The sequence below is a fragment of the Electrona antarctica genome (genome assembly GCF_951216825.1).
Source record: "Electrona antarctica genome assembly, chromosome: 20".
In the NCBI taxonomy this organism is placed as follows: Eukaryota; Metazoa; Chordata; class Actinopteri; order Myctophiformes; family Myctophidae; genus Electrona; species Electrona antarctica.
In genome coordinates, this window is record NC_136801.1 from 961,520 (window position 1) to 986,519 (window position 25,000).

A 25,000-nucleotide genomic window follows, 5' to 3' on the forward strand; every position below is an offset into this window, starting at 1 on the left:
AGGCAGATACACACACAGACAGGCAGATACACAGACAGACAGGCAGATACACACACAGACAGGCAGATACACACACAGACAGGCAGATACACACACAGACAGGCAGATACACACACAGACAGGCAGATACACACACAGACAGGCAGATACACACACAGACAGGCAGATACACAGACAGACAGGCAGATACACACACAGACAGGCAGATACACACACAGACAGGCAGATACACTCACAGACAGGCAGATACACACACAGACAGGCAGATACACACACAGACAGGCAGATACACACACAGACAGGCAGATACACACACAGACAGGCAGATACACAGACAGACAGGCAGATACACACACAGACAGGCAGATACACACACAGACAGGCAGATACACACACAGACAGGCAGATACAAGCTAAGCTGTGATGATGACTAAAACCAAGACAAAAATAATAATCACACCCGTGTGATTTAGTGACTTACTTACTAAAGGTGGCCTTACACTAGCCGATTCTTTTCAATCTGAAATCTGATAGCACCACACACTACAGGATAATCGGAGCGGGGCAGAGCAAATATCAAACATGCTTGATGTTGATCGGGTCGATCCCGATCGCGCCCCGAGCAGATCGATTGAGTCGGGCACCCCCCGAGCGTCAAAAAATGCCCGATTATCGGCTAGTGTAAGGCCACCTTTAGTCCTTTGTATTCCTTTCGGAACATAGGCCATTGATGAGTCTTTTCTACGACTCACGCTCCCCTCACGATTTAATGAGGGGCGTTCTTATCGTCGTACGTCATCATGACGTAACATGTCGATTTGCTCGTCCACATAATGACGTACATACTCCATTCATTGTCAACGGGAATTTAATGTTTGTGTAGGATGAAAATCTACACTAATAGCTGAATATAGGAGGGGCTAGCGCCCCTCAAAAATTACTAGACTAAAATGTTTGGTTTCCGCTTGGGCACTCTGAAAAACAGCAGATCTACAAGCTCACACAGCGCTGTGATGAGATGTGTCGATGAGATCGGATATTTTCAGCGTGCAAACCGAGTGTGAAATCAGGCAAAAAAAATAAATTACATTTTATTCAACAGACTAGGACTATGACTGTGTGTATAATAGTTACAGTACCTTGACTCCACGCGGGCCAGGGTAGCCGATAGGGCCCTGAGGACCATGTTGACCCTACAGAGACACAGCAGGAGAGGACACGGTTACTATGGGGACATTTCGGTCAAAATTACATTTTCAAATAAAATGAGTGGTAAATGGTGCATTCATAAATATACACACCTTTACATAGATTCACCCATTCACACACACATTCACACACCGATGGCAGAGGAAACCATGCAAGGCACCAACCAGCACATCAGGAGCAATTAGGGGTTCAGAGTCTTGCTCAAGGACACTAACTCTGGGGGAGCCCACAGGGATCGAACCGGGAACCTCACGGTTCCCATCCGGCCGCTCTACCCCTGAGCCACCGCCTCCCCGACAATATCACCAGAAACACATACAGACACAGCCCTGAATGACTATAACAGGTCTGTAACCAAATGGACCGCTTACGGCCGGGGTCCATTTGGTTCCATTTGTACACTCTCAGACTTATGGGGCCGGGGGGGTCCTTAAAAATAAAACATTTGAGAACCAGGTACTTACTAGGGCTCCTTTCTCTCCCGGGGGGCCCTCTTTACCAGGATGACCCTGCAAGAGAGAGACGAGGAAAAGTCGGGGAAAATCATTTAGTTGATTCAGAAAAGTGAACGTGAAGCTTTTACACTGTAATGCCAAATATGTACTGTAACAACTGCGTGCGTGCGTGCGTGCGTGCGTGCGTGCGTGCGTGCGTGCGTGCGTGCGTGTGTGAGCATGACAATAGTGATATAGTATTCGGGTGATATAAAGGTATAAAGGTCACGGTACTTACCGGAGGGCCATCTGCTCCAGGTAAGCCAGCCAATCCCGACCTGCCGTGAGGTCCCTGTACAAAGGAAGCAAAGGTCAAGGGTCATACTGTAGGTCACAACAACAACACCTGCGTGCAACAACCCGCAGAGCCATCGATCAGCTGACCTCGAGGACATGCACACTTCCTCCAGATTGCAGTAACCGCGCAAATAAACTTGACCCGGGTTGGTTCTGTACTTTGTGGTCTGCTAACTTTCCCCTAGTGTACAACAGTGGATTTCAACCTTATCCATAATGATATCAAGGTCCATAATCATGGATCCATAATCCCGGGGACCACCGGTGGTCACAAAGTTTCCCAAGGGATTTGGGTTGGAACAAATGTATATGTTATAGTAGACACCTTTATGAACACATTTTGTGAAGAAAGCTAGTGGTAAGCATTTGGGTTTTTTGCAGATTTGCCACAAATTTCGCACATTTTCAGGCTAGTGAACGGGACGCTAACAGGCTAGTGAACGGGACAATAACAGGCTAGTGAACGGGACACTAACAGGCTAGTGAACGGGACACTAACAGGCTAGTGAACGGGACGCTAACAGGCTAGTGAACGGGACTAACAGGCTAGTGAACGGGACAATAACAGGCTAGTGAACGGGACGCTAACAGGCTAGTGAACGGGACACTAACAGGCTAGTGAACGGGACGCTAACAGGCTAGTGAACGGGACACTAACAGGCTAGTGAACGGGACACTAACAGGCTAGTGAACGGGACACTAACAGGCTAGTGAACGGGACACTAACAGGCTAGTGAACGGGACACTAACAGGCTAGTGAACGGGACTAACAGGCTAGTGAACGGGACTAACAGGCTAGTGAACGGGACACTAACAGGCTAGTGAACGGGACTAACAGGCTAGTGAACGGGACTAACAGGCTAGTGAACGGGACTAACAGGCTAGTGAACGGGACATTAACAGGCTAGTGAACAGGACTAACAGGCTAGTGAACGGGACTAACAGGCTAGTGAACGGGACATTAACAGGCTAGTGAACGGGACATTAACAGGCTAGTGAACGGGACACTAACAGGCTAGTGAACGGGACATTAACAGGCTAGTGAACGGGACACTAACAGGCTAGTGAACGGGACACTAACAGGCTAGTGAACGGGACACTAACAGGCTAGTGAACGGGACACTAACAGGCTAGTGAACGGGACACTAACAGGCTAGTGAACGGGACTAACAGGCTAGTGAACGGGACACTAACAGGCTAGTGAACGGGACTAACAGGCTAGTGAACGGGACACTAACAGGCTAGTGAACGGGACTAACAGGCTAGTGAACGGGACTAACAGGCTAGTGAACGGGACACTAACAGGCTAGTGAACGGGACACTAACAGGCTAGTGAACGGGACACTAACAGGCTAGTGAACGGGACACTAACAGGCTAATGAACGGGACACTAACAGGCTAGTGAACGGGACACTAACAGGCTAGTGAACGGGACTAACAGGCTAGTGAACGGGACACTAACAGGCTAGTGAACGGGACTAACAGGCTAGTGAACGGGACACTAACAGGCTAGTGAACGGGACACTAACAGGCTAATGAACGGGACACTAACAGGCTAGTGAACGGGACACTAACAGGCTAGTGAACGGGACACTAACAGGCTAGTGAACGGGACACTAACAGGCTAGTGAACGGGACACTAACAGGCTAGTGAACGGGACTAACAGGCTAGTGAACGGGACACTAACAGGCTAGTGAACGGGACACTAACAGGCTAGTGAACGGGACACTAACAGGCTAGTGAACGGGACACTAACAGGCTAGTCAATGGGACACTAACAGGCTAGTGAACGGGACACTAACAGGCTAGTGAACGGGACACTAACAGGCTAGTGAACGGGACACTAACAGGCTAGTGAACGGGACACTAACAGGCTAGTCAACGGGACACTAACAGGCTAGTGAACGGGACACTAACAGGCTAGTGAACGGGACACTAACAGGCTAGTGAACGGGACACTAACAGGCTAGTGAACGGGACACTAACAGGCTAGTGAACGGGACACTAACAGGCTAGTGAACGGGACACTAACAGGCTAGTGAACGGGACACTAACAGGCTAGTGAACGGGACACTAACAGGCTAGTGAACGGGACACTAACAGGCTAGTGAACGGGACACTAACAGGCTAGTGAACGGGACACTAACAGGCTAGTGAACGGGACACTAACAGGCTAGTGAACGGGACACTAACAGGCTAGTGAACGGGACACTAACAGGCTAGTGAACGGGACTAACAGGCTAGTGAACGGGACACTAACAGGCTAGTGAACGGGACACTAACAGGCTAGTCAATGGGACACTAACAGGCTAGTGAACGGGACACTAACAGGCTAGTGAATGGGACACTAACAGGCTAGTGAACGGGACACTAACAGGCTAGTGAACGGGACACTAACAGGCTAGTGAACGGGACACTAACAGGCTAGTGAACGGGACTAACAGGCTAGTGAACGGGACACTAACAGGCTAGTGAACGGGACACTAACAGGCTAGTCAACGGGACACTAACAGGCTAGTGAACGGGACACTAACAGGCTAGTCAACGGGACACTAACAGGCTAGTGAACGGGACACTAACAGGCTAGTGAACGGGACACTAACAGGCTAGTGAACAGGACTAACAGGCTAGTGAACGGGACACTAACAGGCTAGTGAACGGGACACTAACAGGCTAGTGAACGGGACACTAACAGGCTAGTGAACGGGACACTAACAGGCTAGTGAACGGGACACTAACAGGCTAGTGAACGGGACACTAACAGGCTAGTGAACGGGACACTAACAGGCTAGTGAACGGGACACTAACAGGCTAGTGAACGGGACACTAACAGGCTAGTGAACGGGACACTAACAGGCTAGTGAACGGGACTAACAGGCTAGTGAACGGGACACTAACAGGCTAGTGAACGGGACACTAACAGGCTAGTGAACGGGACACTAACAGGCTAGTGAACGGGACTAACAGGCTAGTGAACGGGACACTAACAGGCTAGTGAACGGGACACTAACAGGCTAGTCAACGGGACACTAACAGGCTAGTGAACAGGACTAACAGGCTAGTGAACGGGACACTAACAGGCTAGTGAACGGGACACTAACAGGCTAGTGAACGGGACTAACAGGCTAGTGAACGGGACACTAACAGGCTAGTGAACGGGACACTAACAGGCTAGTGAACGGGACACTAACAGGCTAGTGAACGGGACGCTAACAGGCTAGTGAACGGGACACTAACAGGCTAGTGAACGGGACGCTACTATGACCGAAGAGCGAAGCGTACGGTGGCCGAGAGTCCGACTCAAAAATTTAAAAAAGGAAAAAGTTCTGAATATTCTTCTCTCGCCTGGTATCATTGAGGATGCGCTAGGAGGACGTGTACACACGTCCTATGCATCCGTCGATTGGATTCCCTAGGACGTTTCCAGACCTCCTACGGATGGAATGTGTTAATTGTCGAAGCACTTCAGGTTGGTACGGTCCAGTGGGAGGGGCCTAAGTTGGTACGGTCCAGTGGGAGGGGCCTAGCCTCTATAATAAGGGGGACCTGCCACTGTCCGCCAGTCGACGTAGGGCTGTAGTGGAGGTCACCCGGAGGTCACCCGATTCGAATGGTATCAACCGATACTTCCCAGTAGGTTATACTTATCAAGCCGATCTTATCGACCTACTGCATGTAGTCTGGGAGCCTCCTGGCTGCCATTGGCATTGATAAAACGACGGTTAAGGTTGGGACCGCGCTGCTCCGCTTGTGGTTATGTTTAGGTGCTGCTCCGTGCTTGCGGTTATGTTTAGGTGCTGCTCTGTGCTTGCGGTTATGTTTAGGTGCTGCTCTGTGCTTGCGGTTATGTTTAGGTGCTGCTCTGTGCTTGCGGTTATGTTTAGGTGCTGCTCTGTGCTTGCGGTTATGTTTAGGCGCTGCTCCGTGCTTGTGGTTATGTTTAGGTGCTGCTCTGTGCTTGCGGTTATGTTTAGGTGCTGCTCTGTGCTTGTGGTTATGTTTAGGTGCTGCTCCGTGCTTGTGGTTATGTTTAGGTGAGGGTATGAGGAAGCTTGTCGTTTCTCACTAGGCTCCCAGCATGTGCAGTAGATAAGATCGGCTTGCTAAGTATAACCTACTGGGAATTATCGGATGATTTTCACTCGAATCTGCAGTGGAGGGAGGACCAAGAGGGCCAATCTCACGGCGCAGAAAGCATGGAATACGGATGTGTATATCACAGGAAACTCCCGATAAACGTTCCAACAAACTCCGGTAAACTCCCGAATTGTACGATCACAACGTACCTTTTCACCAGGTGGTCCGATGGGTCCTTGAGGTCCAGGGAGACCCTGAGGAGGCAGAGGAGACGAGAGACAGCATGACAGTCCATTCTGGAGAGTGTGTGTGCGCGTGAGTGCGTGAGTGCGTGCGTGCGTGCGTGCGTGCGTGCGTGCGTGCGTGCGTGCACGCAGGTATGTTACAGTACACACAGTCACATGCACATGAAATGTGATGTGTACACACTGGCACGCACCCATTAACACACCCCCATAATATGCACGTCCGTGTTTGTATACGACTGCCTCATTATGCCTGTGCGCGTGCATGTGTGTGTGTGTGTGTGTGTGTGTGTGTGTGTGTGTGTGCACGTGTGTGTGTGTGTGTGTGTGTGTGTGTGTGTGCGTGCACGTGCACGTGCGCGTGCGCGTGCGTGTGCGTGTGCGCGTGCGCGTGTGCGTGCGCGTGCGTGTGCGTGTGTGTGTGCGTGTGCGTGTGTGTGTGTGTGTGTGTGCACGGCAGCTGTTGCATGCATTCCACTGTCATGAATGAGATGCTTTCAGATGGTTCCCCCCCCAAACCCCCCCAAGATAAACCCTCCAAAAATAGTTGAGGAAAAAGTGTGTGTGTGTGTGTGTGTGTGTGTGTGTGTGTGTGTGTGTGTGTGTGTGTGTGTGTGTGTGTGTGTGTGTGTGTGTGTGTGTGTGTGTGTGTGTGTGTGTGTGTGTGTGTGCGCGCGCAGACTAAGACTAAATATTTCTGTAAAATAAACATTGCATTAAGATTAAGACTAAAAGACTAACATTTTTTTTTGATATTTAGTCGACTAAGACTATAGACTAAAACTAAGGAATTTCAGAAGACTAAAATAGCACTAAGACTAAATTGTGTGTTTGTCAAAAGACTAAGATTAAGACCAACTCAAAATCTGCTGAAATAATTAACACTTTCCCAGAGTTCATTTAACCGATCCTACGCCACCATCTGGTGGTTAAACTCGGTACTGATGCCAGAGTAGAGTCTCTGAGTCTATATTTGAGGGGGAAGTAATTCTGTGACTGCTTGGGATCATGTGCGTGTGTGTTTGCGTGTACGAGGACCATTTTGGATATGACGACGTTACAACATGGGTACCCCCGGAGGCTAGCCACGGATGCTAAAAAAATAAATAAAAGTAAATAAAATACTATTAATTCTGGATTAAACGACATTAACCAAACACGAGATTTCTCGTTTTTGGCAAAAGGAGAGTTTTCCCCCGATTTCGGCATAGACCGAGTTAACAGTTAAACTAGGCCCGTCAGGTCAGTGCTCTATTTTTGAGGGGTGCTAGCCCCTCCTATACACAGGTTTAAAATTAGGTTTATACACAATGTTAAAATGTGGCGCAAATCTTTGAATATATATTCTTTCAGAGCGAATGTTTTTAACTAAAATCTTTGCTTCTGGGGGGGTCCCTGGAACAACATATTTTCAGATGGTCTTTTTCAGAAAACTGATTTAGCAGACATTATGAAGAATCGAGCTCAAGTCTAACTGGTTTAATGGCGTTTAATGTTTGTGTTGGCACCGTTTGTTTTACATCACCATTACATCACCTAATCAACATGAGCATTTAGAATGCTTTGGGAATTTTTTAATGAAATTAACCCATTTTGGGGGCGGGAACCCCTTTTGGTGTATTAATTAAAACTCATTCCATGCCACAGGACGCCTTTGGACGCCTCCCCTTTATGCAATATGTTATACTTTAGCTATTGAAAAATAGCAGATCTACAAGCTCATAGCGGTTGTGAGCTTGTAGGTCCGCTACTTGAAAATGTGCCTCAAATCTTTGAATATATATTCTTTCAGAGTTTCAGTTTTTAACTCAAATCTTTGCTTCTATTACATATAATTGTGGGGGTCCTTGACATGAAATATTGAGCACCACTGATACAGAAACATGAGGTTTAACCCTGTGAGCACCACTGATACAGAAACATGAGGTTTAACCCTGTGAGAACCACTGATACAGAAACATGAGGTTTTTCAGGAAAAAAATACATTTTTAAAATGTTGACGTCAGACCTAAATGGGTTAAAATGCATTCTGTGGTAGAATGGCTGTCTGTCTGCCTGTCTGTCTGTCTGTCTGTCTGTCTGCCTGTCTGCCTGTCTGTCTGCCTGTCTGTCTGTCTGCCTGTCTGCCTGTCTGTCTGCCTGTCTGTCTGTCTGTCTGTCTGTCTGCCTGTCTGCCTGTCTGTCTGCCTGTCTGTCTGTCTGTCTGTCTGCCTGTCTGTCTGTCTGCCTGTCTGCCTGTCTGCCTGTCTGTCTGTCTGTCTGTCTGTCTGTCTGTCTGCCTGTCTGTCTGCCTGTCTGTCTGTCTGTCTGTCTGTCTGTCTGTCTGTCTGTCTGCCTGTCTGCCTGTCTGTCTGCCTGTCTGTCTGCCTGTCTGTCTGGCTGGCTGGCTGGCTGTCTGTCTGCCTGTCTGTCTGTCTGCCTGTCTGTCTGCCTGTCTGTCTGCCTGTCTGTCTGTCTGGCTGGCTGGCTGTCTGTCTGCCGAGCTTCATTCCCTTTGTCCTGAGAGGGGCTGTGTGACAGAATACTAGTACTCCCTTTTGTATTATTTTTTTACTTATGTAAAAGTAGACGCGTGTGTAGACGCGTGTGTGCGTGTTCGTATGAATCACCTGTGTCCCCGGGATGCCCTGCTGTGTGTGTGTGTGTGTGTGTGTGTGTGTGTGTGTGTGTGTGTGTGTGTGTGTGTGTGTGTGTGTGTGTGTGTGTGTGTGTGTGTGTGTGTGTGTGTGTGTGCACGTGCGTTTGTGCGTGTGTGCATGCGTGTGCGTATGAATCACCTGTGTCCCCGGGATCCCCTGCTGGCCTGGTGGTCCGGGCTCTCCTTGAGGTCCCTGCAGGTAACAGACGTGAGAAGAGAGACATTATGTAGGTTTAATTTTAATCAGAAATGAAACATTATATTGTGTAGGCTCTAAAACATGCTGTAGAACAGGAAGTACACTGTAGTGTTGCACGCAGTACAGCACAGGGTTGGCATTTTGAGACAGAACAAATACTTACCACTCCTGTTAGAAGGCAGAGAAATTAAATAGAAACATTGACAGTGAGATAGAGTTGACAACTTTTGAATCTGTATGTGACAAATAGTGATTGATTGATTGATCGATTGATTGATTGATTGGTTGATTGATTGATTGATTGATTGATTGATTGATTGATTGATTGATGGGTCATATTGGGAACTGAGTTCAGAGTCTCACCACCCACCTAGCTTGATGCTATAATGGAAGCCATCGTTCTCGCGATAATACAAATCTAAATATATATATTTTTTGCCTAACAATGATGTCACTGGTAGACGTGTTTCTGAACATCAGTGAGGACCAATTATAAGGAAGATGGGTTGAAAAGTGGTGAAGTGGTCCTTTAAGACCTAGACTTCCTTCGCCATACAGAGGAAGAGTTGACAATAACTGATCTACAAGCTCACAAGCTTCTAGATCTGCTATTTTCACTACTTTTTTTGACATTATTATATATTTTTTTAGAAAGTTTGAGCCTAGAACGACATCATGCCCTAAATAGGGACTCCTCCTCCTCTGGGTTTGAAACAAAGTGCTTCAAAACAAACCACTTTTCTCGGGTCTTCTCAGACGGGCACCCAATATGACCCTTGACCCCCAATATGACCCTTGACCCCGACAGCTGTGCATCCTAAAAGAAGACATTAACAACCTGACTGTAGCATAAACAGTGTGCGTCGCCATAGCAACCACTCACAAAACCTATACTTCAGAAGGACAGTGGTGGAAAAACACAGTACTCAAGTATTTTACTTGTAAGTAAAAGTACCAATACTGCAATATAGAAATACTCTGTAACGAGTAAAAGTCCGGAATTCAAAATGTAATCTAAAAAAGTACTCAAAATGTACTTGAAGTACCAAAAGTACAAAGTACTCATCATGCAGAATGTTTTTTTCAAGTTTTCAAATGTTTGAAAATAGCAGATCTACAAGCTCACAAATGTGCCACATTGTAGATCGTCTATTTTCAAATGGTCAAAATGTGCATGAAATAGTGCTGAAGTGGGTAATGTGAATGTTTTGTAATAATAATCCAAATGTACAAAGTGACTAAAGTTTTCAAATAAATGTTGTGTTGCTAAAAGTACTACATTTGCCTCTCAGCTGTACTGCAGTAGGAGTAGACGTAAAAGTATTGGAAGTTTACTCCAGTAAAGTACAAACACCTCAAGTAAATGTACTTAGTTACTTTCCACCACTGTCAGAAGTCCTTCTGACTGAGTACAGCAGCGGCGAGACAAAGGTTTGTATATAAACACGTCCGTTGGCCAGATATGTTTCAGCCGTTTGTGTCACTGACCTCCAGTTCGAGGCAACACAGAATGGGGGGGGACCTTTTTTTATTATATCCACACAACAGCTCTAAGGTATATTAATGACATAGTCAAATGTTGAAAATGAGTGGTATTCCCCTTTAACCGGCCACGTAATAATAGCAAATAATCGGCGTCAGTAATTTCACTTCCACGTGTCCACGTCGCCTCCTCGCGGTATAAGTGGTATAAGTGGTATAACAGCCAGTATGTAGGAAATGTCCCAACTGGCTCCGTCTCATGATCCTGATAAGAACATAGCGGTGATTATCATGATCCTGATAAGAACATAGCGGTGATCCTGATAAGAACATAGCGGTGATCCTGATAAGAACATAGCGGTGATGATCCTGATAAGAACATAGCGGTGATTATCATGATCCTGATAAGAACATAGCGGTGATCCTGATAAGAACATAGCGGTGATCCTGATAAGAACATAGCGGTGATCCTGATAAGAACATAGCGGTGATTATCATGATCCTGATAAGAACATAGCGGTGATCCTGATAAGAACATAGCGGTGATTATCATGATCCTGATAAGAACATAGCGGTGATTATCATGATCCTGATAAGAACATAGCGGTGATTATCATGATCCTGATAAGAACATAGCGGTGATCCTGATAAGAACATAGCGGTGATCCTGATAAGAACATAGCGGTGATTATCATCATCCTGATAAGAACATAGCGGTGATTATCATGATCCTGATAAGAACATAGCGGTGATTATCATGATCCTGATAAGAACATAGCGGTGATTATCATGATCCTGATAAGAACATAGCGGTGATTATCATGATCCTGATAAGAACATATCGGTGATTATCATGATCCTGATAAGAACATAGCGGTGATTATCATGATCCTGATAAGAACATAGCGGTGATTATCGTGATCCTGATAAGAACATAGCGGTGATTATCGTGATCCTGATAAGAACATAGCGGTGATTATCATGATCCTGATAAGAACATAGCGGTGATTATCATGATCCTGATAAGAACATAGCGGTGATTATCATGATCCTGATAAGAACATAGCGGTGATTATCATGATCCTGATAAGAACATAGCGGTGATTATCGTGACCCTGATAAGAACATAGCGGTGATTATCATGATCCTGATAAGAACATAGCGGTGATTATCGGTTGATAACATTCCAAGCGGATGTTTTACTGGGAGGGAAACGGTGTGTATATATCATGCGCTAGCAGCACGCCGTTGTGCCGGTGTGTTCTATTTTGTACCGTGCCGTTTCCCTTGGGACTGTGTGTGTGTGTGTGTGTGTGTGTGTGTGTGTGTGTGTGTGTGTGTGTGTGTGTGTTCTATTTCGTTACGTACCATGTTCCCCTTGGGACCGTGCGGGCCGTCCACTCCAGCGACACCCTGCGGAGATCCAAAACAGTCAGATAACACTCCGTCACAACACGGTGTTGACTGACTAAAACTAAATAAAAACTAAGCTATGATGACTAAAACAAAGACTAACATGTTACTGAGGGACTAGTGGACAAGAGATCCAGTAGAAAAATAAGTAATTTTTATGTTTGGTTGCGCTCAGGCTCTGAAAAGGCAGATCTACAAGCTCACACCGTGTCGCAGGGTGACACGTTGTGATCTTGAAGATCTGCTATTTTTTGGGGGGGTGAATGTTTCCACCAGAACAGCGATGCTGGGGGTCAAAGTGGAATGTAAAGGCATAGCGGCAGTGTTCTCACGACATGCTGTATCTGATGGGGGGGATTTACCCTTCATATTTAACACCACATGCTGTATCTTATGGGGGGGATTTACCCTTCATATTTAACACGAGGCCTGCCAGGAACATAGACACGTAGAATAGCGTACGGTGCCACACCCGGAAAAGCCGTTTTAACAGCGATGTATTATTTAATGCATGTTTTTATACGATTGTATTAAAAGCTACCGTTCGTTAGCTCTGTTATGCTTCTGAGCCAATGGCCGTGGCCATTTTGAAGATGCGCGCGCATCCACTTACATTGCCTGCTCTGTTTTCAGACGGCTTTATCTCCAGAAGCGACATTGCAGGGGTCGCTTTGTCCCAGACAAGCGTTTTCAACGGCCTGTAGCAGGCGCTGTGATACTCGCGGTCCACTTTTTCCACCACCGACCGAGAGAACAAGCACCAGCTTCGTCAACACACGGAATGGTTTCATAGTAAAATGCGATTACGGATATTTGGCTCTTCAAAGTAAGTGTGACGCGCGATAAAACCCTGGCAGGACGCGGCGGAGGGATTGAATAATGGTAGCGGTCAAACGGTTTTAAGTACCACTATAATAATATGATACATTTAAGGTGCTGCGTTTGTGTTAATTAAAGGATCATCATTAGAGACACATAAATGGGACTCTAGTCTTTACAATAACGTAACAATGTAATTCAGGGCTGCCGACCGTGGATGAAAACGTAAATGACACAAAACGGTTTGAGAAAAAAAGGGTTTAGGGGTCCGGGGATGATGATGATGGATACTCACAGGTTGTCCGGGGGGTCCGGGGGAACCTCTAGGTCCGAGCAGACCTCGGGGACCCTGTATGGGAGGGAGAGAACAGAAAGAAGGCGTTAAAATAGTCTGATTAATTATTGCCTATATTGTACTGTACCTTTGTACAATGTTCAGTGAAGTAAGCCTGACCCCTGCTGGCCAGAGTGCTGAAATACAGTCACAAAGTCAATGAGGAGCATAATACTTTGAATTATCATCCACTGGGAATTTCTCAGGCTATTAGGCGTCAAAAATAGGTCTAAATGGGTAATGAATGGTCTAAAAATGAACGTTATTTTTAGCAGTCTAGGCTTAGATTAGACGATGAAACAATGTTGTTTCAACAGAAATATATAGACGGTCTATATGTGAGCAATTCTACCAAATTGGTTGAAATTGCAGTCCCACAATGAAAAATAACAATTAAGTAGTCAGACCATATATACATGTGTACAAATATCATCTTATGATCTATTTAATCACCATACATTTATTGAGATAGAACAACATTTAATATATAATATATACTTTATATGTTACTTTCTATTGGGAGGTGGCTGTAACCTCTAACTCCTACATTTCAATGATTTTTGTCAATTTATTAAACGTTGGTTTTAAATAAATCTTCATCTGGTGCAACATGAATATAGTTTTTTTTTTAAATCATATGAATTTCACAGAATTTCCAACTCTGAATTTGAAACAATTTGGTAGAGTGGCTCATATAGACGTTTTGAAAACTGTTCAAATATAGTTAGAGTATAATAGAGATGTTTAAAAAACAGGTAATCGAAGTCTAAGTCTAGACCACTAAAAAACGTAGACCAGTTATAGTCTAATTGCAGACTAGTGCTCAGTGGGCAATTTCTAATCAATGGAGCAATTAATATTGATTTCTTGTCCACATAATTAGTTACATCATGGTAAGGTAACTACAAAACCCAAACCTCTGCCAAAGGGGTCTCGCCCTTCAGGAAGTTTGGATGATATTAGGAACCATCCCTTTTCCAGGGAAGAGGTTTTTGTTTTATATCAATCCATTTAAGACTTTACGTATGGCCTGAAACCCTGTTAAGACTTTACGTATGGGCTGAAACCCTGTTAAGGCAACCTAATGACTTTACGTATGGCCTGAAACCCTGTTAAGGCAACCTAATGACTTTACGTATGGCCTGAAACCCTGTTAAGGCAACCTAATGACTTTACGTATGGCCTGAAACCCTGTTAAGGCAACCTAATGACTTTACGTATGGCCTGAAACCCTGTTAAGGCAACCTAATGACTTTACGTATGGCCTGAAACCCTGTTAAGGCAACCTAATGACTTTACGTATGGCCTGAAACCCTGTTAAGGCAACCTAATGACTTTACGTATGGCCTGAAACCCTGTTAAGGCAACCTAATGACTTTACGTATGGCCTGAAACCCTGTTAAGGCAACCTAATGACTTTACGTATGGCCTGAAACCCTGTTAAGGCAACCTAATGAGTATCGTTTCTCTTGATCCCGAACCTTATGTTGCTGAAAGAAAAATAAATAAAATAAGCCTTACGCTCTCTCCTGCCAACCCCCGTGGCCCGATCTCTCCATCCTCGCCCTGAAGAGAGAGAGAGAGAGAGAGAGAGAGAGAGAGAGACGTCAGCACGTCGATCGCACAATGTTCACGCAAAGCAAAAACACATTTCTATGTCAAATGGCCTCATGGGAGAATGGCCACGTCATCCTTAACCCGGTAAAACCAGGGAAATAATCCGGATTTTAACCACTTTAACCATGACTTTATACTTTGGCTACACGTTGTGAGTTAAAATGACGTGTCACTTACTCTCTGTCCGTCCTCTCCGTGGGAGCCAGGTGGTCCGATGGGTCCGATCTCTCCCTGGAAGGAAAGGAAACATGGAGAGAAGTTAAGAAAGTGATAAATGGGGGGGGGGGGGGGGGGGGGGGGGGGCAGTGCTGTCGCCTCACAGCTAGAAGGTCCTGGGTTCGATGCCGCGTTATCAGCGCCCATAGTGTTTGCATGTTCTCCCCGCGTCCCCCAGGGAAGGTACCCTCACAAAAAAAACAATAACATGCCGTAATCCTGGCCTCTATACTGCCTCCCCCTGGCCAGCTGGGGCACCCGATGGAGGGGAAAGAAACTCCCCCCTCTGTCAGGTGAAAAGAAGCGACTTGAACTCCTCATGCAGTGAAGTCCGTTGCTCTCCCCAGGTTGGCAGAGGGAGTCTAGCGCCCAGGATTACACTAGACAACGGGTGAAAAGATGGATGCCTGTATGGATTGGATACCACACATCTTTACTCACTGCCTTGGGGCTACAATCAACAAATCATAACAGACATTATACAACAGGTCGTTTCGAGGAAGCAATCTGATTGGTTGAAACAGCCTTCTAGCCGTGGTTCAAACGAGCACCACTCCACACCTAATCAAAACAAAGAATTCAGCTGCTCTGTTCTCCCAGAGCACTAGCAAACTCGGTGGCTAGGCTAGCTAGTTTCTTGGGACATTTGTGGTCGTAGTGACTACATCTGTCATTAAAACAATATGTTTGTCTTAGTTTTAAGGGTAGGCCCTAACTGTTGTATAATTGCAATATTACACTCGAGGGTGTGGTTTAACGTGATTATTGCCACTGTGATTGATGCTTGCGGAACTCGACTACGTCTCGTTCCTGACCGCATCACTGTCGTGGCAATAATCACACCCTCACCTGCTTAATCAGGTGGAAGCGCTATGAGCTTGTAGATCTGCTATTTTTCAATAGCTTTAAAGTATAACATAATCCTTACAACACCAAAAGGGGTTCCCGTCCTGAATGGAATAAATCCAAAACTATGTCTGTCCCGACTTCCAACCAACGGATAATCCCTAGTAATAACCGAGGGGTTTCATTTGATGCCAGTTTGGGGTCCAATCATACTTTAGAGTACGTATTACATGACAGACGACAGTAAGCTACGACAAAAACATGCAGCTCAATTTGTTACTTAGAATTTACAATTTAGGCATTTAGCAGACGCTCTTAATCCAGAGTGATTTACATTAAAGGAGAATTCCATGCTAGATGGCTTTCTTATCTTTATTTGTCCCCACCAAAGAGGTCCAGGTGTTATTTTGTGCAAAAGTGCATTATTGGCTATTTCCCCTAATATAAGCCCTCAATGGGGGTTTGCTTTTTGTGCTAATTATCTTATTTCCATCTAAATAAGTAGTAAAGTGTGCTGCTTGGGATACTATTTACATTATGAAGAGAGGATATCAAAAAAATATTTTTGAGTGATGGAAATAAGCTAATTAGCACAACACCCCAATGCCCCATTCAATTCAATGCAATTCAATGCAATTCATTGAGGGCTTATGGTAGGGGAAATAACCAATAATGCGCTTTTGCACAAAATAACACTTGGACCTCTTTGGTGGGGACGTAACAACTAGAAATAAAGGTAAGAAAGCCTTCTAGTATGGAATTCTCACCCAAACACATCTCTCTGTTTTTACTAAAACTACAACATGACGTCACTGAGCCGCGGTGGTAAGAGACTCACCGCTCACCCAAACACATCTCTCTGTTTTTACTAAAACTACAACATGACGTCACTGAGCCGCGGTGGTAAGAGACTCACCGCTCACCCAAACACATCTCTCTGTTTTTACTAAAACTACAACATGACGTCACTGAGCCGCGGTGGTAAGAGACTCACCGCTCACCCAAACACATCTCTCTGTTTTTACTAAAACTACAACATGACGTCACTGAGCCGCGGTGGTAGACTTTTGCAACCAGATCTTATTTTAGTGATGTTTGGGAGACACTTTCCTGGGTTTTTTATGTAATTTGTGTTTTTAGATATTTTTGTATTTCAAAGTGGCTGTGATGTCATGGACACTGGTCTCACTAGTGGATTACTACGATGCCCATAATGCTTTGCTGCACTCACCCCGCTTTGTGGAGAGGGAGAGCGCTGTCTTACTCATAGAGTTATAAAATACTATATAAAAATAATGTTTTTACTAACCACCGTTTAGGAGTATGAATACGGTAGTCCTTAATGAACTGTAAGAACTCAGCGTTAATGTCATGCCCTGCTGTAGTCGTGTGCAGTGCACAAGAGGTCACAGAGGTCATCACGGCTGTACTGTACTCACCCTGTGTCCCTTCTCACCGGGCAGTCCAGGCAGCCCGTCGAAGCCCCGGTCACCCTGGAAGGAAAACACACACAGCGGAGGTTACTCACTGGGAGTGAGCGCACGGCGCACAGCGAGCGGCGCACGGCGCACGGCGTACGGTGTACGGCGCACAACGCACGGCCATTTAGTTCTACTGTAGAACTAAATGTCAGGGAGGGACTAGTGGAGAAGATATCCAGTAGAACTAAATGTCAGGGAGGGACTAGTGGAGAAGAGATCCAGTAGAACTAATTGTTAGGGAGGGACTAGTGGAGAAGAGATCCAGTAGAACTAATTGTTAGGGAGGGACTAGTGGAGAAGAGATCCAGTAGAACTAAATGTCAGGGAGGGACTAGTGGAGAAGAGATCCAGTAGAACTAAATGTTAGGGAGGGACTAGGATAAGAGATCCAGTAGAACTAATTGTTAGGGAGGGACTAGTGGAGAAGAGATCCAGTAGAACTAATTGTTAGGGAGGGACTAGTGGAGAAGAGATCCAGTAGAAATAAATGTCAGGGAGGGACTAGTGGAGAAGAGATCCAGTAGAACTAAATGTCAGGGAGGGACTAGTGGAGAAGAGATCCAGTAGAACTAAATGTTAGGGAGGGACTAGTGGAGAAGAGATCCAGTAGAACTAAAAGTCAGGGAGGGACTAGTGGAGAAGAGATCCAGTAGAACTAATTGTTAGGGAGGGACTAGTGGAGAAGAGATCCAGTAGAACTAATTGTTAGGGAGGGACTAGTGGAGGAGAGATCCAGTAGAACTAAATGTCAGGGAGGGACTAGTGGAGAAGAGATCCAGTAGAACTAAATGTCAGGGAGGGACTAGTGGAGAAGAGATCCAGTAGAACTAAATGTCAGGGAGGGACTAGTGGAGAAGAGCTCCAGTAGAACTAATTGTTAGGGAGGGACTAGTGGAGAAGAGATCCAGTAGAACTAATTGTCAGGGAGGGACTAGTGGAGAAGAGGTCCAGTAGAACTAAATGTCAGGGAGGGACTAGTGGAGAAGAGATCCAGTAGAACTAAATGTTAGGGAGGGACTAGTGGAGAAGAGATCCAGTAGAACTAAAAGTCAGGGAGGGACTAGTGGAGAAGAGATCCAGTAGAACTAAAAGTCAGGGAGGGACTAGTGGAGAAGAGATCCAGTAGAACTAAAAGACAAGTCAAGTTATGCTCGGTTGCATGCTGAAAATAGCAGATCTTCAAGGCTTGTTCTTGATCTTTATATCAAGAATCATCACAATTTCATGCGATTGTCAATGGCGTAACGCGACGCGACACAACACGACGTGGCGTGACTCGACGTTGCGTGACGCGTGGCGCCAACAGCTCGGCCTCCAGAGAACTCCTTACCTTGCCACCCGACTCTCCTGGCATTCCACGACCGCCATCCGCTCCGGCGCGACCCTGGGAGAAAGATGACGGTTCAGACAGGAAGGAAGGGAGACAGGTCAGGTTCAGACAGGAAGGAAGGGGGCACACGGGAGACGATAATGTCAATATACAGCACTGACCATAGTTTACCAATTTACCAATGAATTACAGTATAATGTGAGTCAATTTACCAACCAATTACAATGTGAGTCACGAATTAATCCAGGTTACTAATGTGCGTGCGACTGGCATGTGTTAGTTTTGTGGCAGTCAATCAGGTCGAGACTCCTGGCCCGGGTGGAGTTAAGACTCCTAACCCGGGTGGAGTTAAAACTCCTGGCCCGGGTGGAGTTAAGACTCCTAACCCGGGTGGAGTTAAAACTCCTGGCCTGGGTGGAGTTAAGACTCCTAACCCGGGTGGAGTTAAAACTCCTGGCCCGGGTGGAGTTAAGACTCCTGGATTGGAGGCTCTGATCCTGCTGGGATCGGAGACTCTGCGGACCTTTTTTAGGCATGTAATCAAGCATGCTGTTTGTTGAGTAAGCCCCTCGCTCGCACGCACACACACACACACACACACACACACACACACACACACACACACACACACACACACACACACACACACACACACACACAGGTCAGCCAGTTCACACCACTCACCCTCTTGCCAGCCTTGCCGACCTGTCCCAGAGATCCCTGGACCCCTCGAGGACCCTGTGGAGAGGACAGAGGACACAGAGAACAGCTTAGTGCGACTGCCCAGGCAGCCATGTTTGACTGGGCTCATCAACAAGTGGAACAGACCTCACCGCCCGCTATTTGTGTTAATTTGTGTTGTAATTAATCCCCATAGGGGGGAATCTTAGGCATCTTTTCCACTGGTTGGGAACCGACCAGTTCAGTTCTTTATTTTTAAATTATTTTATTCTTTATTCGGATCGCCATTATCTTCCACATAGTGGTCGCTAGTCTTCCTGGAGTCCACACAAAAATGTATACAATAAAAAACAAATTTAAAACAGACAAGATCTAGTTATCAGCTAAAACAGTGACGTCGCTCTGCATTTAATAGAGACAACAATGACCAATATAGTAACAAATACAGTGTTTACAAAAAAATAGGAAAAAAAAAAAACTTCATCTATAAAGGACTCATCAATTTATGTTTAAGTATTTTTTTAAACGAAAATCTGCTTCTGGTTTGTCTCAGATTTTGGTTCTTAGTCCATGAACCGGAGCTCCACAATATTGGAACGTTAATGTATGACTTGAGTGTGCAAATCCATACCTATATTACATTGTTTATTATAGGTTCAATATAAGTAAATGATAACCCTTCCACAGGAGCAGCGTTGTCATATTTATTATATAAAAGGTGACGTTCCTCCCGCCCACTTTTCGACCATCACCTGTTCGCCTGCTTTCTCCAGTAGTTCCAAAGATAAATAATGCACTTCCAGGAAGATTTGTCTGGCTGTCGCCCGCTGTTAAACTTAAGTGTCAATTGTTTCTTTTTGGGGTTTTTGTATTTTTTTCTTACCTGAGGGCCGGGGTCTCCGCCTTCTCCCTTCAGTCCAGATGATCCAGGTCTGCCCTGAGGGAAAAGACCATAAAATAAGCAACAAAAACACCTCTCATTTCTGTCCCAGGACAACAATATATACCAGCAGGTGGCGATGTTTACCCAACTGTGTATCGATAATTCCAAGCATTGTTGTTTGGCGCAAACAAGAGCTATTTTAAGCATGTGTGCAACATGACAACTGTTTTAAAGTATTGTACAGGGATTTAAGATCATTAAAGCTGGGCTGTTGCCCTGAGTCCAATGCATCTCTGCCTACTTCCGGTCCAGGACTTGTCCCTATTTGTTGTCCCCATTCTACAATAGAAGTCTATGTAGGAGAGCCTCCATTGGACTGAAGCCAATAGAAGTCTATGTAGGAGAGCCGCCATTGGACTGAAGCCAATAGAAGTCTATGTAGGAGAGCCGCCATTGGACTGAAGCCAATAGAAGTCTATGTAGGAGAGCTGCCATTGGACTGAAGCCCCATGAAGTGAACGTAAGTTTGCGTAACTCTGTCTTACTCTATGGCTCTGGTCTTGCCGCCATGCCTGTCTCTGTATCAAAAAGACCGAAAACAATGTCGTCCATGTTTTTAGCAGTGCCGACTTATTGCAGCATAATGACAGGCGTGCAAAATCCTTTTGATAGATCAATACATCTGATAATACGCCTACATCTGAGGCCTAAGACGTGATAGATCAATACATCTGATAATACGCCTACATCTGAGGCCTAAGACGTGATAGATCAATACATCTGATAATACGCCTACATCTGAGGCCTAAGACGTGATAGATCAATACATCTGATAATACGCCTACATCTGAGGCCTAAGACGTGATAGATCAATACATCTGATAATACGCCTACATCTGAGGCCTAAGACGTGATAGATCAATACATCTGATAATACGCCCACATCTGAGGCCTAAGACGTGATAGATCAATACATCTGATAATACGCCTACATCTGAGGCCTAAGACGTGATAGATCAAGTGGGGCTGGTGGGGGGTGGGGGGTGGGGGGGGCTGGTGGGGACCGTCAGTGGTCTGAGCTGCCCATTGTCTCTTATCAGATTATGTTCAAAGTGCACCGACTACACTCTACCAGGATTTATACAGATATATAGACCTTCGATCTGCACGTCTGATTACAATAAGGTAATGTAATGCTCAGTAGGGATGGAGCTCATTATTTTTTTCATTGATAACGAGCACCTTATCGATCAGGCTTATCGAGCACGGTTCTTATCGATCAGGCTTATCGAGCACGGTTCTTATCGATCAGGCTTATCGAGCACGGTTCTTATCGATCAGGCTTATCGAGCACGGTTCTTATCGATCAGGCTTATCGAGCACGGTTCTTATCGATCAGGCTTATCGAGCACGGTTCTTATCGATCAGGCTTATCGAGCACGGTTCTTATCGATCAGGCTTATCGAGCACGGTTCTTATCGATCAGGCTTATCGAGCACGGTTCTTATCGATCAGGCTTATCGAGCACGGTTCTTATCGAGACCACTGGAAAGACGGGAGACGATAAATGCTGAACAGAACCGGTATCTTTTACTATGGCTTTCAAATACTTTTCTATCAGACGGAAGGCAGTTGACCTTTTTACCAATAAAAATGTGTTTTGGTGGACGTATATTAAAGAACATTGTAACTCACCACGGGCCCAGATCGTCCCGTCAGACCCATGGGTCCCGAGGAGCCTCTCATCGCCAGCTGTGGGGAGACCAAAACAATACAGACAGGTTAACAGGAGTGGCAGAAACAATGACGATGGAAAACATCCAGGTAATTTCCCAAATTTCCATAAATGGTAAATGGTGCTTTTATATAGCGCTTTTTTATCCAGAGCGCTTTACAAATAGATTGTGCATTACATTCACCCATTCACACACACAATCACACACACATTCATGCATGGCAGAGGCAACCATGCAAGGCACCAACCAGCACATCAGGAGCAATTAGGGATTCACTTTGACACTGACTCTGGGGGAGCCCACAGGGATCGAACCGGGAACCTCAAGGTTCCTGTCCGGCCGCTCTACCGGCCACTCTACCGCTGATCCACTGCCGCCTCACAGGAATTAATGCAATTAAAAAATAATAATAATAATGAAGGTGACGTTGAGGAACGAAAATCAGAAAATCTGCCTCTAGGCCTCATTCAGACTGAAGTCACATCAAGTCAAATCAGATTCAAATCAGACTTTCTTCTCAATTCTTCTTTGACACTGCCGTTTGTAGGTGACCAGATCCGATCAGATCGTGTTCAGACTGGCAGCCAAACCTATCTGTTCTCCTCTGTTAAAATAAGTCTAAACACACACAAGTCACATGGAATCTGATTTAGATCAGGTCGTTGCGTTCAGATTGAGACGGATCTCCTGAAATCAGATTTGAATCAGATTTGAAACCACCTCTGAGTGTGACTCAGAGGTCTCAGACTCAAAACAAAATCAGATTCCATGTGACCTGTATGTGACCTTTTAGACTTATTCAAACAAATCTGATTTCGATCTGGATGTGGCTCAGATCTGATTCAGGTTAGATTTGGCTGCCAGTGTAAATTGGGCCTAAATGGATGTGATTGGATGTGAGGGCAGTCTAAATGGATGTGATTGGATGTGAGGGCAGTCTAAATGGATCTGACTGGATGTGAGGGCAATCTAAATGGACCTGATTGGATGTGAGGGCAGTCTAAATGGATCTGATTGGATGTGAGGGCAGTCTAAATGGATCTGATTGGATGTGAGGGAAGTCTAAATGGACCTGATTGGATGTGAGGGCAGTCTAAATGGACCTGATTGGATGTGAGGGCAGTCTAAATGGATCTGATTGGATGTGAGGGAAGTCTAAATGGATGTGATTGGATGTGAGGGCAGTCTAAATGGATGTGATTGGATGTGAGGGCAGTCTAAATGGATGTGATTGGATGTGAATGCAGTCTAAATGAGGACTGCACAGCTGATTGGCTCTTCCACTTTTTTGATCTCTGCTAAAAGGCCCACCCAGCACTGGGGGGGGTCAGACTGCCAGTCTGCAGAAGAAAGGCCCACCCAGCACTGGGGGGGTCAGACTGCCAGTCTGCAGAAGAAAGGCCCACCCAGCACTTGGGGGTGGGCCTTTCTTCTGCAGGCCGGGCTGACTGGGGGGTCAGACCGGCCAGTTGAAGAAAGGCCCACCCATCGCTGGGGGGTCAGACCGGCCAGTAGAAGAAAGGCCCACCCAGCGCTGGGGGTCAGACCGGCCAGTAGAATAAAGGCCCACCCAGCGCTGGGGGGTCAGACCGTCCAGTAGAAGAAAGGCCCACCCAGCGCTGGGGGGTCAGACCGGCCAGTTGAAGAAAGGTCCACCCAGCGCTGGGGGTCAGACCGGCCAGTAGAAGAAAGGCCCACCCATCGCTGGGGGGTCAGACCGGCCAGTAGAAGAAAGGCCCACCCATCGCTGGGGGGTCAGACCGGCCAGTAGAAGAAAGGCCCACCCAGCGCTGGGGGGTCAGACCGGCCAGTTGAAGAAAGGTCCACCCAGCGCTGGGGGGGTCAGACCGGCCAGTAGAATAAAGGCCCACCCAGCGCTGGGGGGTCAGACCGGCCAGTAGAATAAAGGCCCACCCAGCGCTGGGGGTCAGACCGGCCAGTAGAAGACACGTGATAATGTGAATTCTCGCGACCTAGGCTAGACTCCCCACAGCTCAAGGTCAAACCCAAACCTCAGTGGTGGAAAGTAACTAAGTACATTTACTTAAGTAACATTTTGAGGTGGTTTTACTTCTACTGGGGTATTTCCAATTACCAATACTTTTACTTCTACTGGGGTATTTCCAATTACCAATACTTTTACTTCTACTGGGGTATTTCCAATTACCAATACTTTTACTTCTACTGGGGTATTTCCAATTACCAATACCTTTACTTCTACTGGGGTATTTCCAATTACCAATACTTTTACTTCTACTGGGGTATTTCCAATTACCAATACTTTTACTTCTACTGGGGTATTTCCAATTACCAATACTTTTACTTCTACTGGGGTATTTCCAATTACCAATACTTTTACTTCTACTGGGGTATTTCCAATTACCAATACCTTTACTTCTACTGGGGTATTTCCAATTACCAATACTTTTACTTCTACTGGGGTATTTCCAATTACCAATACTTTTACTTCTACTGGGGTATTTCCAATTACCTAGTCACTTTGTAGATTAGTATTACAAAACATACTATTTTGGCCATTTGAAAATAGCCGTGCTACAAGCTCCCCTCCCCTCCCCTCCCCCGTTGTGGTCCACTTGTTGAGCCCACCAGGGGTGGTCCGTGGACCCCACACAGTGTTTTTAACAGACACACACACACACACACACACACACACACACACACACACACACACACACACACACACACACACACACACACACACACACACACACACACACACACACACACAGTCACACAGTCACACACAGCCATTTTGCTCCACTCACCCTGGCCTGGGACAGGATCGCTTGAGCCTGGGCTTCCTGGGCCGAAACCACGGGACCCTTCTCTCCATCCCCACCGAAGCGGAACTGTAACACACACACACACACGCACACGCACACGCACACGCATACACACACGCACACGCCCACGCCCACGCCCACGCACACGCACACGCACACGCACACGCACACACACACACACACACACACACACACACA

The 25,000-nt window shown here is 46.0% G+C and overlaps 1 protein-coding gene across 1 annotated transcript in view; it reads right to left on the reverse strand.

The window, feature by feature from the left end:
* col11a1a (collagen, type XI, alpha 1a) overlaps window positions 1–25,000 on the reverse strand; it is a gene marked incomplete at its 5' end in the record, with an annotated part of 155,517 nt that overhangs the window by 71,141 nt on the left and 59,376 nt on the right. The window contains 15 exons of the mRNA XM_079489267.1: window positions 1,140–1,193; window positions 1,674–1,718; window positions 1,942–1,995; window positions 6,288–6,332; window positions 9,101–9,154; window positions 12,011–12,055; window positions 13,170–13,223; window positions 14,730–14,774; window positions 15,003–15,056; window positions 17,327–17,380; window positions 18,699–18,752; window positions 19,383–19,436; window positions 20,263–20,316; window positions 21,958–22,014; window positions 24,785–24,868. Coding sequence (XP_079345393.1) covers window positions 1,140–1,193; window positions 1,674–1,718; window positions 1,942–1,995; window positions 6,288–6,332; window positions 9,101–9,154; window positions 12,011–12,055; window positions 13,170–13,223; window positions 14,730–14,774; window positions 15,003–15,056; window positions 17,327–17,380; window positions 18,699–18,752; window positions 19,383–19,436; window positions 20,263–20,316; window positions 21,958–22,014; window positions 24,785–24,868 — 807 coding nt within the window. The remainder of the gene's footprint in view (window positions 1–1,139; window positions 1,194–1,673; window positions 1,719–1,941; window positions 1,996–6,287; window positions 6,333–9,100; window positions 9,155–12,010; window positions 12,056–13,169; window positions 13,224–14,729; window positions 14,775–15,002; window positions 15,057–17,326; window positions 17,381–18,698; window positions 18,753–19,382; window positions 19,437–20,262; window positions 20,317–21,957; window positions 22,015–24,784; window positions 24,869–25,000) is intronic.